The sequence below is a fragment of the Sturnus vulgaris genome, chromosome 9, assembly GCF_052056855.1.
Source record: "Sturnus vulgaris isolate bStuVul1 chromosome 9, bStuVul1.hap1, whole genome shotgun sequence".
Classification (NCBI taxonomy): Eukaryota; Metazoa; Chordata; class Aves; order Passeriformes; family Sturnidae; genus Sturnus; species Sturnus vulgaris.
This window is the reverse complement of record NC_142251.1, coordinates 6119906-6138039: the sequence shown is the minus strand read 5'-3', so window position 1 is coordinate 6138039 and position 18134 is coordinate 6119906. Positions and strand designations below refer to the sequence as shown.

General features: G+C 39.9%; 1 protein-coding gene across 5 annotated transcripts in view; it reads right to left on the bottom strand.

The window, feature by feature from the left end:
- Positions 1 to 18134, bottom strand: part of TTC39A (tetratricopeptide repeat domain 39A) — a 44513-nt gene that overhangs the window by 11749 nt on the left and 14630 nt on the right. For all 5 annotated transcript variants that reach the window (XM_088169700.1, XM_014870655.2, XM_014870652.2 and 2 more), the window contains exons 3-12: positions 15303 to 15434; positions 14565 to 14641; positions 14001 to 14068; positions 11557 to 11621; positions 10073 to 10172; positions 9127 to 9192; positions 2942 to 3050; positions 2266 to 2333; positions 2077 to 2136; positions 1144 to 1305 (exon numbers count right to left, since the gene is read on the bottom strand). In XM_088169700.1, coding sequence (XP_088025826.1) covers positions 1144 to 1305; positions 2077 to 2136; positions 2266 to 2333; positions 2942 to 3050; positions 9127 to 9192; positions 10073 to 10172; positions 11557 to 11621; positions 14001 to 14068; positions 14565 to 14641; positions 15303 to 15434 — 907 coding nt within the window. The remainder of the gene's footprint in view (positions 1 to 1143; positions 1306 to 2076; positions 2137 to 2265; positions 2334 to 2941; positions 3051 to 9126; positions 9193 to 10072; positions 10173 to 11556; positions 11622 to 14000; positions 14069 to 14564; positions 14642 to 15302; positions 15435 to 18134) is intronic.

The following is an 18134-nucleotide window of genomic DNA, read 5'->3' as shown; positions in this document are numbered from 1 at the left end:
GTGTGGTAGAGCACCATGAGAGAAGAGGGGCCCATGAAATCTGGTTAATAGTCAAGGATCACCTCCTCCAGGCCCAGGAGCAACACCTCAAAAAAAGAGTAAGCCAGGCAAAAACTCCTGGAGGCCCATGTGGGTGAGAAAGGACCTCCTGGACAAGCTCAAGACACAAAAAGGAAACCTACAGAGGGTGAAGGGAAGGACAGGTAGCCTGGGAGCAATACAGAGAAATTGTCTGAACAGCCAGGGATCAGGTTAGGAAAACTAACGCTCTGATGTCTGGCCAGGGTGGAAAGAGCAACAAGGAAAGACTCTATAGGCATGTTGGTGATAAAAGGAAGACTGGAGAAAATGTGGGCCCTCTCTGGAAGAAAACAGGAAACAAGGTTACCCAGGATCTGGAGAAGGCTGAGGAACTCTGACTTTTTTCCTCACTCTTCACCATCAAGTGCCCCAGCCTCCCTGCCTGAGTCACAACAAGCAAGGGCAGAGAATGCGAGATAAACTGCTCAGGGCAGGAGAAGTTTGGGTTCAAGACCATCTAATGGACCTGAAGGTGCACAAGTTCATGGATCCCCAGGAACTGGTGAATGATGTTGCTAAGCCACTGTTCATCATATCTGTGAAGTCAAGCCAGTCCAGGAAAATTCCCACTAACTGGAATAGGGGAAAACAAACTCCCATTTCTAAAAAGGCAAAAAGGGAAGAGAAAGGGAGGAAAGCTTCCAGGGCTCTGGATTAAAGAGCTTCTCCCTTCCAGATGCACAGGGATAGGCGCCACTTCTAATTGCATTTATTACCCTGGAGGCACCACCGTGGCTAACCTCACTCATCAGCAGAGGAGCTTTTACCACAGCATAATGAAAGAAATGGCAACTTGCACCATTAATTGCAACATCTGATGACACAACCAGTCAATACACAGCATCTTTAACTAGCTGCTGTTCATCCCCCAGTTGGGCCCAAAAGATTTCTGCTTGCCCACCATATGTTCAGATTTGAATGTTTGCAATTCACATTATTCTGTAGCAGTCACAGCAGGCCAGGTTTTACTTTGCAGTCTGCACCTTCAAAGCTACAAAAAGTCAACTCAATTTGCTTGAAAGTTAAGAGATACTATGGGGCCTCCTGCTCTCCTGAACCTACCTTTGACCAAGTGTTTTCCTTGCTCAGCAGGTCTGCATAGAAAAAAGCCATCTTCCACTGGCGCTTGTAGGTGAAGCACCACATCAACTCCCAGTAGCACATGTGGTGAAACTGCTTCCAGTACTGCTGAGCTTCACAGCATTCCTCGTACCTACTGACTGCCTGCACACAGAGATTTCCAAACACTGCCTTAGTCAGGTCTAATGCACAGACAGAAGAGCTGTAACACACACTGGGGCTCCAGGATCTGCCTGCATGGCTCCTGCAGCTTCCAAATTATTGACAGCACAGCATTTCCCAAAATCCCATCTGCTGGCTTCACACAGGAGATTCTTGGTGGCACAGTCATCCTGGTGTTAGCAAGTTTATCCTGCCACAGAGCTCCCCATTCCTGAAAGTTATGTTTCTAAGCATACTTGAAATTAATCTTGTGTCTCAGGAAATTAGGAAAGTGAAGGCAGAGGACAGATGCTCAGCTGGCATTTATTGCTACACTTCCATGGGTTTCAAGGGAGCTACTGCCCTGCACACCAGCTGATATTCTGTCTCAATGTGTTTTGGACACGCAGTCTTCATCTTAATAATTTTTTTCAAGTCTTTTATGACTCTGTTCACACTGAAGGCAAAAGATTACCACTGAGTCTCATTAAAGACACAATCTGCTGCAGGATTGGAAAGACAATGATAAAACTGTGTCATTAGTCCTGGTGGGCTAGATTATCACCAGAAATTGAGAGCGGTAGCAAAATGAGGTGGAGAAACAAGTTAGTCAAAATAGTTTACAAAATTCCTATTTGTAATTCAATAAACTACTAATTACATATAGGCCAAATCCAGAGGAAGCATTAGCCAAAAAGGAAGTAACATTCCTGGAGGAATTTTTCCAAAGCTTTTGAAATTTACTTGAAATTAGTAAGCAAAATTATTACTTACCGCATCAATATTACCCTTTAGTGTTTCTATCCTGCCTGCAAAAAACAGGAATATGGCTCCCTGTAATAAATAATAATAAAAATACAAGTATTCTATAACAGTTTTCAATCTGACCATACAGGCTAGATCTTTGATTTTTGGTACAAAATCATGAAATGATCACACCAAATAAATTATGTTTCATTTTACCTTTGGATAGCGTGCCAAGTAAGGCTTAAGTAGTTTTTCTGCCTCCTCAATATTTCCTTTTCCTGTCCCTAGAATGTACAAAAATGCAAGTGATAAAAATAGTTAGAAAACAAAGCAAAATAAAAGAACGAGGTGCTCATTTTCCATCCTTAATTGGCCAAAATGTTGGTTCCTCTCTCCACTAAGTAAGGCATAAATACAGGTTGGAGCTGCACTAAGGCAGCAGCAGGAAGCCCTGAAAACATTGTGCTTCCTGGCTTGAAAACTCAGCCACAGATAAACACATTTTGTAGCATGATTTAGCAGGAGATAACACAGAAGTACACATTAGCAGGAAGCTGTCACCTCCCAAAGAAAATCCAATGTCAACAAAGCAATTATCACTTACAGCCATTATTTTAACCTCCCCAATAGTGCACCTGGTTAAAACAAACTTGTGCTTACAAGTTTCTTGGCCATCCCCAGTATCTCCCTTCTTACATGTTAAACAAACCTCCATCTCGAAAATTAAAACATGCTCTTCAGTTATGTTCATTACTGTAAAATTACCCACAAACGAGCTACATTTAATCTGGCTACAAACAATTCACCAATAAATAGGTGATGGAATCGTCTTTCTCCCCTTTGTGTCCCACAAGAACTAATCAAATCCAAGAGTTATTATAAACCATCTTACCTAACACAAAGGTCATGAAAGTATGATAGCAAAGCAACAGCATGGTACACAGCACCGACCTAAAGCTGTATGATGATGCTCCTTCTTGAAGCTGCAGCAGACCATGTTCCTGTGCAAACAGAGAGGGGGACAAGGTGTTGGAAAAGAACCAGGGCTGTGTTTTGCTGGCTTTACTTCTGCAGGGTCAGCTACAGATTGCTCACTCACCAAATTCCCCAAAAGGTGCTGACAAATTCCTCAAAAGGCACTGACTGCTTACACAGCAATCAAAGATAAAATATACTTATTCATTTATCTAATTGTTTTTCATGGAGTTTCTGCTTAGCCTGGAAAACACCTGGTGACAGAGCAGCAACTTGGGGTGTATTATATGGTTAACATAAGAAAACAAGAAACAATGACCCAAGTGCTGCTAAACTGCATTCCAGAAACAAAACACTGGGTTTTGAAAAGCAAGACAAAACCCACACATCACCATTATACAGTGTATTCTTTTTTGCTGTGGTTCACTGCACAGAAGAGTTAAAACCACCAAGAAAATAAAATCTGCAATGAGCAGAGCAAAAGATGTCAGGGCAAAAAGACATTTTAAAGTATGCCAAGAACAAAAGGAGCTTTGCAATGATGTTGGCCCATTACTATCAGTGGAAAAATATGATGAAAAGAAGAGTATTTCTGTTCCCTTCGGGAAGAACTAAAGCAATCAAGTATAACATTGTGTTCATAGTCATTGACAGCATGATGGATAACCAACCTCAGGGATTCCAGTTCCTGAGGCAAGAGCATTTATCAGCCCATTCTAGGACTAGTTCCATGACATCAACAGCAAGAATATAAATATGCAAATGTATCAAACAGGAGATCTGCCCACTTGTAAATATGCACAGTAAGATATCCACTGTGTGCTGGGACAAAATCTGTTTAAAAGTTCTTCTGTCACTGCACTGGAAGGTCACTGGGACATGATGCATGTGACTACAAGGACACCCTTTCAAACCAGCTACATTATAAATAGGAACCCTGAGGGATGTCTATCGGAGACACCAGGAAAGGCATCAGGGAGAGCCCTCAGAGCACAATCCCAGCACAGATTTGCATCTCTGTGTGTCCTTGTTGACTGAGGGGTGTTACACCACCACGCCTTTATTACTTACTCTGTAAACACTGAAGCCTGTAATCATACTCTCATTTTCCTCAGACATCTATTTTTGCACTTAACTACTGCAGTTAATTGTTTTCACATAAATACAGGAGGGAGTTGTGATTTTGCTTCTCCTTGTTTTAATTTTTTAAAACTCAATCACATTAATTACTGCTACAAGGAAAAATATGACTCATATTTGCAGATCAATTATTATAACATCTAGCTGGGACAAAATAGTGAAAATACTGACTTGCATGTCACTACAGAAGAACCTGAAAGATAGTAAAATCACTACAAAAAATCTGTGACTTAATGGAAATCAAGTACTTAGCAAAATAGCTTCAATTTCTGCCGAGAGGAAAGGTCTGATTGATACAAATAATTAACAAAATATGATACATTCTTTAAACTGCCCAGATGAAATCCATAAATATTTGTATTTTTAAAAAGAAGCACTTCAAGGTATAAGTAAAACAAAACATTCTGTGGAATGAATTTTGGCCAAAAAAATTTCCAAAGTATCTTTCCAAAGTACATTTTTGTACAATGAAAAATCTCCAGGCTTGATATTTCGTTGAGACTTTACTGACACTAGGCCTTACAGCATTTGGTATCTTCTATATTATATAAAAATATATATAAATGAACGTGAATAGCACTAAGAATGATTCCAACATACTTTGTTTGTCCTATAAAATAATGTAGCCTTTGTCAAGTTGATATCAATTATGTTTTAGTCTCAAAAGCATGTATGAGTGCAGCCAAACACAAAGTTATAATCTGTATGGAAAAGGAATGAACCCACACCCACCTTACACAGGACTGCATCCTGGATAGCAGTAACTGGATTAAGAATATTGCCCATTCATCAGAAGAGGGCTGCAAATCTGACACCATTAATTCTAAAGTCTTGAACTGAGTAGTTACACAAGCATGAGAAGCTCACTGAGCAAGTTAGCTCACTCTGTGGAATGTCCATAAGCCTATCTAGTCCAGCAGAGCTATTAAAGGGTGTTTACTTTTCACTCTGCAACCTGAATATCCCAAACTTTCTATATTAAATAATAACAATCAGTAGAAGACACAGCCTAAATAAAAGAAATCTAGAAGTAGTTGTTATTAGTATTGTAACACTCGTAGAATACACTGCAACAAAGCTCCTTCTCCTCAAAGAAATCTCTTGCAAACTGCTTCTCGTACAATGGGATACTCAGAAAATAGGAATATGAAGGGTGCCACTGGGAATCATGTTTTACATCCCACACTCCCTAGCTGGCCTCCCAAGGCTCCCTCTGTGTGAGGCAGAGGTGCCCCTCCAAGGAACATTTTGGCACAGCAGCCTGGATCAGGCACATGAATCACGTTTTCAAGCACCACCCTTTCTCCACAGGGAGCCTACAGGGATTAGCCAACAATCCCCATCAGCCAAGGGAGTGCCAGGAGCTGGGCAATGGAAGGCTCCCCGGGATCAGACAGAGGATCTGGGAACAAAATCCCAAGCAGCTACTTGAGCCTAAGGAGTAACTCTGCAAACACACTGCACTCACTTAGGGACTGGCACCAGTGAGTAATTGTATTTAATTGTCAGGACACGCCTTCTAACCATAAATGACCCATAACTATCTCCCACACTTATGTCACAACTGATAGAAGCAATCCCAGAACACCAGGAATGAGTTTCCAAGCAATGTCTATAACAGGGCATTTTGTGACAGTATAAAACAGATGTCAAGGCAGTAAGTTTTCATAGTTTTTCCAGAAAGACATTTTTGTAATTTCCCTAATTGACACTAACACATTTTAGTTTTATTTTCACACAAAGCATCAACCACTCTGAAGGATATAAGGTAGAACACAGAGCAGATGTGATCCAGTGTGGTAACTCAGCATTCTGTGCAAGTTCCTCATGACATCCCACAATCTAATTCCCAAGACTGTCATTACATTAGATTATATCAGTATCTCACTGATTCAATTCTTGTCCCAAGACATCCAATGCTCTGTCATTCAGGACTCCCTGTGTGAGAACTGGGGATTCCCACAGCAGTTGAAGGATGAACAAGGACAATGCTCAAAATCATTATCAGACAACACTGAGACTGATTCATATTTATTTCAGCGGTTACTGACTAAAATACATTGACTTCCTGAAGTTCTTGGATGTTATTTTTAAATCATTCTTTTAATTAGGGATCCTGACAACTAAAGAAGCAAGGTCATTGTTCATGTCCCATGGCCTGATCACACTGCTGCAGGTTTAGTAAGGAGGATGGATACTACTAACAGCTTTACAAAGAACTGACTAATTAAGCTGATAGACAGGGCATTTGAATGCATCCCATTAAATAAGATTAGATTTAAGTGACATTTAAAATTTGAAGAGACCAAAATGCAATTCAAAAGAGAGACTTAGTGAGAAACTGGAATTCAATTTATCAGAAATTGACACATCAGAATATTCTTCAGCTTTGGGAAAAATGTGCTCCCACATTAAAAAAAAAGTATAATTTGAAAGAAATCGGTTCTATCTGACAGTTTTCCTGCCTTCTCATGAAATCACGTTGTCATCTGACCCCCTGACAAATTGCACTTAACATATGGTAGGCTCATGTCAAACTGTTCTCCAGTTTAGCAGCACAGCTTTTGTGATCACCTATAAAATAAGCACAAGAGTAAATATTAGCCTGAGACCTGGCAGAGGAGGCAGTGAGGAGGGCTCAGGCTTCCAGGGAGACAGTGCAGGGAGTCTGCTGCTCCCACGTCACAGCTTAGTCACGGTTAAACACCCAAGTGCAGATGGGACACACACTCCACCTACTGCCCAGGGAGGCTGCTGTGCTCCCCAGCACAGGGAGCCTGACACACTTCTCCCAAAACTGGGCAAAACTTCACTGCTCAAATGTGGGGCCTGTGCTACTAAACACAAATAACCCATGATTTGACTGATGATGCAAGGGAAAGGAGCTTAAACAGTGCAAAGGGCACAGCTGGCACATCTTGGACTGGAAGGGAACAAACATGGCTTCAGGCTATTTTTTATATTTCCTTGATCTTATCCCAGCTACTATTTTCAGACTCCAGACTGCTGTTAAGTTGATCATGATGTCCACAGTGCACACAAATGGCTTAGGAAGTACTGGAGCTCTGGGCATGTTCTCATTTGCTGGTCCTCATGACATGGCTCAGAGACAAGGAGAGTCCCCAGGGGCAAACCTGCCAGCTTTGAGGTAGGCTGGTAACATGGAGGATGACACAAAGCAAATTTATATCCAGTTTCAATAAACACATGACCCACACCAAAATCAAGCTGTCCTGCAGTGCACTCCCAGGTAATCTGCAAACAGCTCAAGGCACTAACCATGACTCTGCTGCACAATCTGGTACTCAGAGTAAACATTTAAGGGAAGAGACTGCAGCATCAAGCACAGCTGTATGAAAAACTAGACAAGTGCAGCACAGATGAACAAACTTTCCTCTCCTCCTCTGTCACTGTTTCTTTCACTCTCTTGTCTACTGTCGTTGCAAACTTTGGAAAACCACCACTGGAAAGGACTACACATGAAATTACAATTTTGCTTTTGGCTTTAGGCACCTGACTCACAAATGTTAAATGCAGAAATACTTTTTTAGAATATTAATATAAATGGCCATCAATGAACTTTGATCAACATGTTTAAAATGCTCCTTTGTATGGTGTGCAAACAACAGGGTTTTGCTCAAATTTACGGTAATCTAGGTCATGCTTCAGTGAGTTATTAAAGAGTTGTAATATGAGCTTACTCATCAACACAAATATCAGCCCACTCACAGCCATGCAAGAAGTCCCAGGGCCAAATGAAAACTCAACTAGAGGGACAATTTACATCTGCAAGAGTAAGATGAGTGTTCACCAAAGTATTCTCAGAACTCTGCTGGTATGTGAATTGCCTTTACACTTCTAAGAGAATATTTTGCTTTAAATGATTTATTGTTGAAACTGATAGGTATAACTATTTAATTTTTGCCTTTATTGCTGTGAAATAGCGCCTGATCAGCTCCTGGAAATTTCTAAATTGTAATCCACACTCAGCTCCTTGCTTTTAAATAAGACATTTTATTTTCAGATACAAGATCACTCCAGTAAACTAATAAAATGGTGATGACAGTCATTCACCTGCCATGTAAGGCTTCAGCTCAGAAAAAAAAAAGACCCTTCTCCTTAAAACTTCTTTTGTAAATAGAAAATATGAAAGAGTTAAAACTTATTCTCATGCCTTTTCTAGTGCTTGCATCAGACATTTACGTTACCCAGCATTTATGAAAAATGTGACTAGTGGTTTAGGTTAAAGGGATCACGTTCTGCATCAGGTTTTCTTAACCCAGGAGCCCTGCTTTGACTGAATCTCGTGATCTGATGGAGACACAAGGGCAGGTACAAAGTAGCAAGGCCAAGATACTCCCACCAATCCAGCATTTCTTTGAAACAACAGATCCATAAAGCAGTAGCACAGCTCTTTCTCATAATCATGTGAGTTTTCTGGTGCTCCATTACTGAACTTCTTTCCTTAAACACTTACTCTCTTAGGTAGGAGAATTTAGGTGCCCACTCCAATTTCCAATTGCTATTAAAGCCAAAATGAAATAGGTTTCATGCAAGAACCTGTCAGGAACATTCAGACCCCATAATGACAGTAAATACCAAGGAAGCTACATTTATATATTAAAGGCTAGGAATACTCTTTTGGCTACAGATTTCTAAGCACAAGCCTACAGCAAAAGACCAGTAACTAAAAACCTAATTGACACCCTTGTATTAGCCATTGCTTTTACCATGTTTCAAAACTGTTTCAGCACAGAACAACGGGATTACAACCTTTGAAGTGCCATAGTTCAGACAAAAATATAAAGCAAAACTGAGCTGCATGAAAGCATCAGTATCACAGTGCACATGTGTGATACCAGAGGGTTACAGCTGATGTGAGGAAGAAGAAAGAAACTCCTGCCTCTGGTTTTTAATTTAAGAGTGAGGGGAACATACCAGTAATATTTAGTTCACAATTACCTTATTCCCAGAAAATCCAACAAATTCCAATAATCTCAGAATCCGTGCAGGAAACATGGACAACGTCTACAGAGAAAAATGTAAGAGTTATGCAGTAACAGACCTCTGCCTTTCAGCTACCAGTTGCCTCCTACAATTTTTCCAAGCACAAGAAATAATTAGTAAAATTACTAAAAACGTACCTATATGAAAATTTTCATGGTAAATGTATACACCTGCTGTATTTTACATACAATTGAAACAGAAACGTGTTTAATATAGGTGGTGTCTCCAGAATGCCCTACACAGAAATATGTTTACACAGTACATGCTTAGTAACTCCAGTACTTCTGGCATGTTTCAGAAATGTTGGGTTCGTACCACACAGTCCATAGTTGTTCTTTGTGCAGTAAACCTAATATTTGGGCACACAAAGCAGTGCAAGCAAGAGGAAACTCCAGGACTTTCTGCAGCCCATGTCCTCAACAACCACATCACCCCTCACCATCTCTGGGTCAGTGCCTCCCCAGGAACCATCCTGCACCATTTGCTCACCTGCTTTTTGGCCACAACACAAGCAAAAACAGCCAACAGTGGCTGGAGCAGCACCCCAAACTTCACTCGTGTACCTCACCCCTTCCAACTGCCCTGCCCAGCCTGGATCCTGGCAGTTTTCCAAGTGTCAGGTAAAGAGTAAGTGGAATTCGACAGGCACAGGCAACTGGTGCTCCTGGGCAAGGCTTCTCCTGGCCCTCACACCATGCTGTGGGCAGCAATCCCTTTATTTCTGAAGTGTTATTATCTGATGTTCTCAGACCAGACATTGGGACCCTGCACTGTCACAGCACACACCTAATTTTAACCACATGATCAGTATGATGCCAGTGGAACTTCTCAGGAATTCAAGTCAGGGTCATTTTCACGAGGTAGCAGGACACCAGCTCAGGATAAGAGTGTTGGTACATACCAGGTTAAATGCTCCAACTCCAAGTTTCACACCTCCCTCAAAATGAAGATGGTTCTCTCCTTTGACATAATGTGGGGACTGTATGAGACTGTCCAGCTCCCTGGAAATGCACAAGATTCTGTTAGAGTGTCAGTAAATAACATGATTAATTATAATTCACTAAGAAAGTAACCCTATTACCTTGTGTCCTGGTTTAGGACTACAGAGTAGTTTAAAAAGGCTCATTAGTCATCTCACTCAAGTGAACAACATCACCATTTCTGTTGTATATATCAACAAGTCATTTCTGTCACATCACTATCAATTAAAAAACATGGAATCATGAAGAGGAATTCCTGCCAAACAGATACAATCAATATTCAAACACATTTCAGCCTGAAAATGTTTCAAGGATGGCTGTTGGGAGCATCACCAAACTTTGCTACTGCAAAAAGAGATGATGGCGAAGTGCACAAGATTTAAACTTAAATTAGCAAATTTGACTTGAGTTTCACTAATTCTTGGATTAAGTGCATGTTCAAAAGAATATTTTGTTATAGGAAAAGATAACTGTAATAAATATTCTAAAATGGGCAGATGTATCAGAAATTACTTTCACTTATTTTTCTAACTTTTATAGGTCTCAGCTTTGTAGGGTCACTTTTTTTCCCATGTAATCCAGCTCAGTTTGAAATCAATTTGCCTCCAAGCTTTCTATAGCTATGTGGTTTTTACACTACTGTTTTCATTTATTTTGTTAATTATTAGGAGAGGAAAAACATAGTTTTAATGGAAGCATGTATTTGTGTTCAGGTTGTCATGTTTTTATTGATTGATTTTTGCCAATAGACTCAGCACTATTCCTGGTAAGTGCAGTCTTATGGACCTGCATTTAGAGTCACCTTCAACCCACACAAACATGGACACTGTCATCTCTCTCCCTTGCAGTGGATTTCTGGAGATCCTGGACTTGATGCTGTTTTGTGTCTGCTGGACACAAGGCATTTTGTGTCTACTCTGAATCAAAATTTATAATTCTAAAATAAATAAAATATGATGTATATTTAGCCTTTACTTTTTACTGTGCTTCAGCTGCTGGTATTAAATGCTCCAAAAAGCTGCAGCTGGTACTATAAAAAAATGCTATTTCATTATGCCTAATGCCTACAAGACCTGCAAATTGTGCCATGCAGACACAATGAACAGTACATCATTTAGAACAGTTATTTTTTGACATAATTTCAAGGATATAGTACTTGCAGTAAGCAAACCTTGGGAGTTAACAGAGCTGGGGTCCATTGTCTCCACAATCCAAATCAACCATAATGTTACTGTCCTTTGTTATGCAAAGGAAGAATCTGTGTGGGCAGGGAAAATCTGCAGACGTGAGGCCCATAATAAAGACTCAGTAAGTACAACAGTAATGAATTTGTGACTTGGATCATTTCACCAGCAGCACTTTTTACTGATAGAGTGCACTTAATGACATCATCACTCTGACTCACCTGTAGGTTTGGTAACTGTTTCGGACTTTGATGCCTCCTTTTATGAAGCTGACCATATTCTCATCCTGTTGGAATAGAAACACATTAGCAATATGAAGGGCTTTGTTTTCTTAAAATGAATACACACCTGGCACATAACCAGCATGACACAGACAATATAAGCTTTTGGATTTAGGATTTCCTTTCTATATTAAAATTTTTTTTACTCTGTTTAGACACAGGCATTTTATTTTAATACTTTCTGTGATCACTTTAGCCCTTGTCACCTTTGAACCATCTGAATTAGTATTAATGAACACAGGGACTCAGCTAATAGATGTCACCAAAGGTAAATGCATTTGTGGCTTTTTCAAAAAATAGCTTTCTCTCATTTGTCCTTCAGTATAATTAAGATGTATCTGGTGCTGAGCCACGAAATGTTCATAAGTAAACTGCCTGTCTTCAAGAGTCTGCAGAATACAATTTCATATCCTAAGCATGAAGCAGGCACAGTAAAATTATGCAGGATATGCTCTTTCTGGTTTGAACATTCATACATATGAATATTCGTATATATATGAGATCCATACTAGTAAAATAACATGTTACATGGTAAGCTACAACAAACTGAGAAATTACAGCAAAGTATCTGGGGGAGACCATTAGTAGAGGGTCTTAAGTTTCATAACATTTTGGAGGCACTTTCTTGTCTCACTTATATAATCTGTCATTCTGGTTTGTTTTGATGTCTGCTGTTACTTTAAGTCTACATGTGTTTTAACAGAAGACACCATCACAGAAAAATCCTAAGAGGCCATTGTGGAAAAAATAGCATGGATTAGATGAATTAATTAGATGAACTAACTAAGAACAGCATATTGGAGGGTGCAGCACACCCAGCCATGTGTAAAGGTTCAGTTATATTTTCCTTTGAATGGAAAGTGGAACAAGGAAGGAAGATGGTTTTAAAATGTTTACACTCAGAATGATACCAACAACGACAGCCAATGTGAGAATTTTTCAGTCCTTGAAAAATGCTGAGACTACATTTTATGTGTTTTCAACTGGATTTTGTAATTTTTACTACACATCTAACTAACTCACTAATAAAACTAACCCACTTCAGTAGCTGTTGGAACCAAGTGCCTCTGTTTAATTCTTCAAACTAGTTCATGTGTTCATGAAAAATTAAATGCAGAAGAGAACAGGAAGCAAAGAGACCTTTGCAAAAGAGGACAAGAAGTTGTTTTCGTACTCTTAAATCTCATGTTTCCATAAACATTTTCATAAACAGAAAATCTATTTATGATTAATGAAAATATTTATGATTATCTGTGAAAAATAGTGCTTAAAACCAAGAGACACTGCTTTAAAATGCTCCTTTCCTATAGATGTAACAGAAAAGTTCTCAAAACTCTTCTTGCCATAGTTTCCCACCCAAACTGCCCCCAGTGCTAGAGGCTACTAATCCCAAAGGAAAACGGAAACAAGTAGCTACACCTTGGTCATTTCAAAGTTCATCATCAGCACTCTAGAAGCTACTAGAAGCTCCTCTGATTATGGATGTTGCTATGAAGCAATAATTTTTAGCAGAGGGACTTAGCAGATGGCTGAAAAAGGTTACACGGTTCATAAACTGTCGTAAGCAACATAAATCAGAGCCCACCTGGCAACTCCCAAACACTATAAAACCACCACCTGCATTCCACTTCCTATCAGCACCCCTGAGCCAAGAAGCAGCAGCTTTTTCTGACTGTGGCTTTTATTATCCCCTTGGTAGATGAAGAGGCCCACTTTCATACAGTAAATACAGGCAAATCAAGAAGAAAAATCAGTTATTTCAACTGTGACTAACAATGAAAATTGCATGCTGGAGCCCTAGTAAGTACTACTAATGTTGCTCCATCAAACAAATCAAGCTTCATTAGGATAGACAGATGAAATCCAAAGAAGAGGGAGAGCTCCACTTTGTTAAAGACAGGCAGCACTGTTAAGGAGAAAACATGTGTGGAGCTTAATAGCTGGGCAGACCATAATTGTTGTTCAAGAACAAAGCAGTGAGAAAGCAGCCTTGGGAAAGCAAACAGCAGCCAGACTCAAACAAAAGTCTTGCTTGTATTCCAGCATAGCTTCAATGACCACTCATCTTTTATTTTTTCAAAAATATGATATCCAAACACATAATCTGAAAATTGGTGCTCACTGCAGTTACATTTCACACGTCCAAAAGAGAGTGGGAAAGGGTGTCATAGGGCACTCAGCACTATGTGTGTTGAGATAAGTGTTTTTAAATAATAATGAGGGAAAATTAAACATTCTAATATCTCATCAGATAGTCCAGATAAAATCAAGACTTGATGCAGATGTAGGACCCAACAGGTCAATTTATAGTCTTCTACCAGTCCATTTAAGAAAAGAAACCTCTATGGTATTTTTCCCCCCAAGAGCCATGCAGGAATCCATACCTGGAGGAACGTGAGTGCTGCTCTCTGAAGTAAACATTCAGCATAACAAATCTCTGCATGGATTTCCTCTAATGTCACACAGAGAGAAGAAAACAAATCAATCAGTCAAAAAGTAACTGAAAAACACTTAGCCCATTAATGTAGGAACAAGATCACAGAGCTCAAACTGAGAAAAATATTTTCCAAATTTGCTCTAGTGTTTCAGTTCTAGACTACTGATGTAACTCCAAACAGAAATGGCACACAGTTACAGAAACTTTGCTGGAATTTTTCTTTTCCATAAACTCCTGGATCTAGAACCTTTATAGACATTTCAATATTTCTTTCTAGATATTTCTTTACCCAGAAATTTTTGGAAGTACTGAGTCAGAAAGCAACAAGACCAGTGATATTGGATTGGTTGCACAGCAATGGCCAAAGCAATAACATTTGGTCCCAGCAAATGCCATATCAGTGATTTTGTCAGTGAATTGACAATTTGCAAGCTCATACTGAGTGAACAACTCTACAGGATTCAAACTGCATAAACAGAAAAGAAAACATTACACATGTGGAAGATGTTACCTTCAGTGAAGTGTTCAAGGCTTTGCCTATGCACAAGGTTGTTGATAGAATCAGCTACAGTAGATTTCTTCCTAAATCTGCAAAAAGTCAGTTTGGTCATTCTGAAGAAGGAGCATCAACAACAGAGAACAATGTTTCAGCAGCTGGTCACCCACACAGTCACCAACATGACTCCAGTGCTCACCAGCCCATCATCTCACCACACACACAGACTTCAGCACAGGCCACAGAAAACTCAGTCAATGTGATCCTCCTGGGATCTGTCTCTTACCCTTCATGCACAAAAATCTGTCTTGATGAAGGAGAGGGATAAGGGGGTGTTTTGATTTATTTTGTGTGTGTATGGGTGAATGTGGGTGCAAAAGTAGGAGCACAGCTGACTCAGACAGACAACTGCAGTACAACAATCACACGTGGGAACATTCTGCAGTGTTTGAACATTGTGAACAACTTCCAGACACTGCAGAACCTGGACTACAGGTGGGACAAATTCTAATTGACAAGAAAAATCAGCTATTGCAGTAAACTGAAGTTTTCAAGACTAGACTGCTGAGCCCCCTCATTTATGTGCTGTGACCCTCCTGTGAGCAGGAGGCTGAACTAGATTACCTCCTAATGCCCCTTCCAACCTCAGTTTTCCTGTGATTTCTGTAAGACTGCATTTCCTTTTGTATCCAGTAGTCTTTCAAAACGTTCCCAAGAAGGAACTATTTACTGACTGAATTGTTCCAGTCTTACCTTTGACAGGTGGCTTGAGCTTCCTTCATTGTGTTCCCTGCATTCAGTATGTCCTGAGGATCAAATGTCATCATAGCTTGCATCTCCAATATGGTGGCATAAGTCAGGGCATGATACATGCTGTCTTTAGTTCTGCAAGAAAACACAAGGTGCAAAGCACAGCTGATTTGACTGTATTATTGCTTTTAATAAGCAATACAAATTCAATTCTGGAAATGTATCAGCCTCATGGAAACAAGGTCTAAATGAACTACAAATAGAACACAAAGGACATGGAAAATAATCAAGAAACAGTAATAGATTCAGATTTGTACAAGAAATCATGTCTGCAGTTCTACATACTCTGTTAAAATGTATCAATCTGAGCTGAGGATAGATATTTAACAAACATAAAGCACAGGAATTAACCACATGGCTCGCCATTCAGAAACAATAGAATCATGGTGGAGTTAATTTGGTGGGGTTTTTTTATTATCTAATGAATGCTACAATATATGACACAAATCCAGCTGATATCCTTCTAATTTGGGGCAGTTACTCAGTACAGGCTCAAGGAGATAAGTAACACAATACTATAACCGTAGCCAAAATAGAATCTCCTTGAAACAGATTTCTCACCAGAAACATTAGACTCTGTATCAAAAAGTAGAGCTATTTTCTCCTCTCCCCTTCTGCCAATCCTCCACCCCAACCTGTTCAACTTAAATATTATTCTGCAGAGTTTCAGAAAGTGCCACTTTGGCAGAAAGTAAAAAACTTTGGCATTAGTGCAAGGAAATCAGCGATTTCCTACGTGCAGCCATTGCTGGCACCTTTCCTCTGACAGGGAAGAGGGTTTATATATTGCACACATTTAAAGCATTTACCTGTGTCTGGTGTAATTCTCTGCAAGTGAATCAAAATATCTTCAGGCAGAGATGTCTAATAAGTACAACTTGAGAAATATGTTGAAGAGCAGGCTCAGATAAATTCCTGACATAGAAACTCTCTGTAGACCTTGCTAATCCAGCCCTGACAAATAGCACGACTTAAGACAAATATTATCAAGGAGCAACAATTGCTATTTCAATTGTTTACACTCTAGACCAGATCAGATAGCTCTATATGGCAGGGAATAGTCAAAAATACTTGCAGTCAAACAAGGATATCCTTTCAAAATCTCCACCCTCAGCACACTTGTTCTCAATGTGTTTACTTCAGGTGCTTCATTTTCTTTTCCTTTCAAGGAGAAAGTGGTGTGCCAACAAAGTACTCTTGACAAAGGTAGGGCTGCACTAAGATGAGTGTTGCTGCCAGCAGGATGAGAGAGGGGCTCCTTCCCCACTCCAAAACACTGGAGTGCTGTGCCCAGTTCTGGGCTCCCCAGGGCATGGACACACTCAAGGGCAGGGTGGTGAGGATGATCAAGGGACTGGAACATCTCTCCTACGAGGAAAGGCCAAGAGAGCTGGGACTGTTCAGGCTAGAGAACAGAAAGTTCAGGGGGTTTTTATGATATATAAAAATATCTGAGGGAAGAAGCAAAGAGGACAGAGCCAGGCTCTTTTCACTGGTGCCCAGGGACAGGATCAGAGGTCAATGGGCACAAGATGAAGCACAGGAAGCTCTGGCTGAACATCAGGACACACGTTTTTTACCATCAGGGTGACCATGCAGTGCCACACATCATCCAGGAAAGTTGTAGAGTGTATCCTTGGAGACATTCAAAATGGCCCTGCTTGAGTACATGACTTTCTGAGGTGTCTTCCAATCTCATCTCCTTTTATTCTGTAGGGTTTTTTGAAAGACAAAAGCCAGGCTTTAAAGACACCTCAATCCACGTAATTTCTCACCCCAGAAATACACTTGCCTCCCTAAGTTTTGGTATCTGGACTGAACTGAAAGAAAATCTAATGGATAATTTCAGATCATCCTACATTAATCAATGATCTAATAATACACTGTGGTGACTTGGGCCTGGTGCTTCCCAACCCTCACACTGACAACAAAGGGCTTTTTCCAACACACAAGGCACAGAGCAGGATGGCTGCACTGAAGGAATTTGCAGTGCACATCTTTAAACTTCACTGCAGTCCGTGCTCTGTAACTGTCCTTAATTCCTACTTGCCCTCTCCATCTAAACCAATCTAGCAGAAAAGCTGTTCTGGGAAATATCCTGGTGCCATAAGTGCTATAGGCCCCAGACTGTACTACCATCCATCTCATTTGCAAGCTAAGAAGAACAGACAGATAATAGAGAAATTAGTTTAAAATCCAGTGGAGCTAGGACAGCTCTTTCTTGGCCTCGTAGACCACGATTCTTTCAGCAGACTGATAATGTAAAGTATAAAAAAATGAATACACTAAAATGCCAGCCTGATGAACTGTTTCTGTTCATTAGATTATTCATCAGCCTCACTGGGTGCAGAATAACACACTTCATCTTGTATTTACTAAACTAAAACCCTTCCAGAGGCTCAAATGCAAAGCACAGAGAAGTGACTGAAATAGTACCCTTTTAAAATTATAGAAATTTGCTTTCTAAAGCAAAGCAGATAAATATTGATTTCACTGCACTAAAAGGAAAATTGGTACTTTTCACATACATGTGGTGAAAAGGGATTTCCCTCTCCAGTAATTTGTTTCTGAAACCAGACCATCCCTTCCCTAATCAATGGTTTCATCTATTTCACTTCTAAGATTTAAAGGAGATAATAATTAATGTCTATCATTAGCCAACTGGTATTTAGCAACATTCAAATTTGTTCTTTCTATTTCAGGGGTGGGGATGCTGGCAGAAATGCAACTTATTTATGCTATTTCTATTAACCATTCAATTAAAGTTGCCAGCTA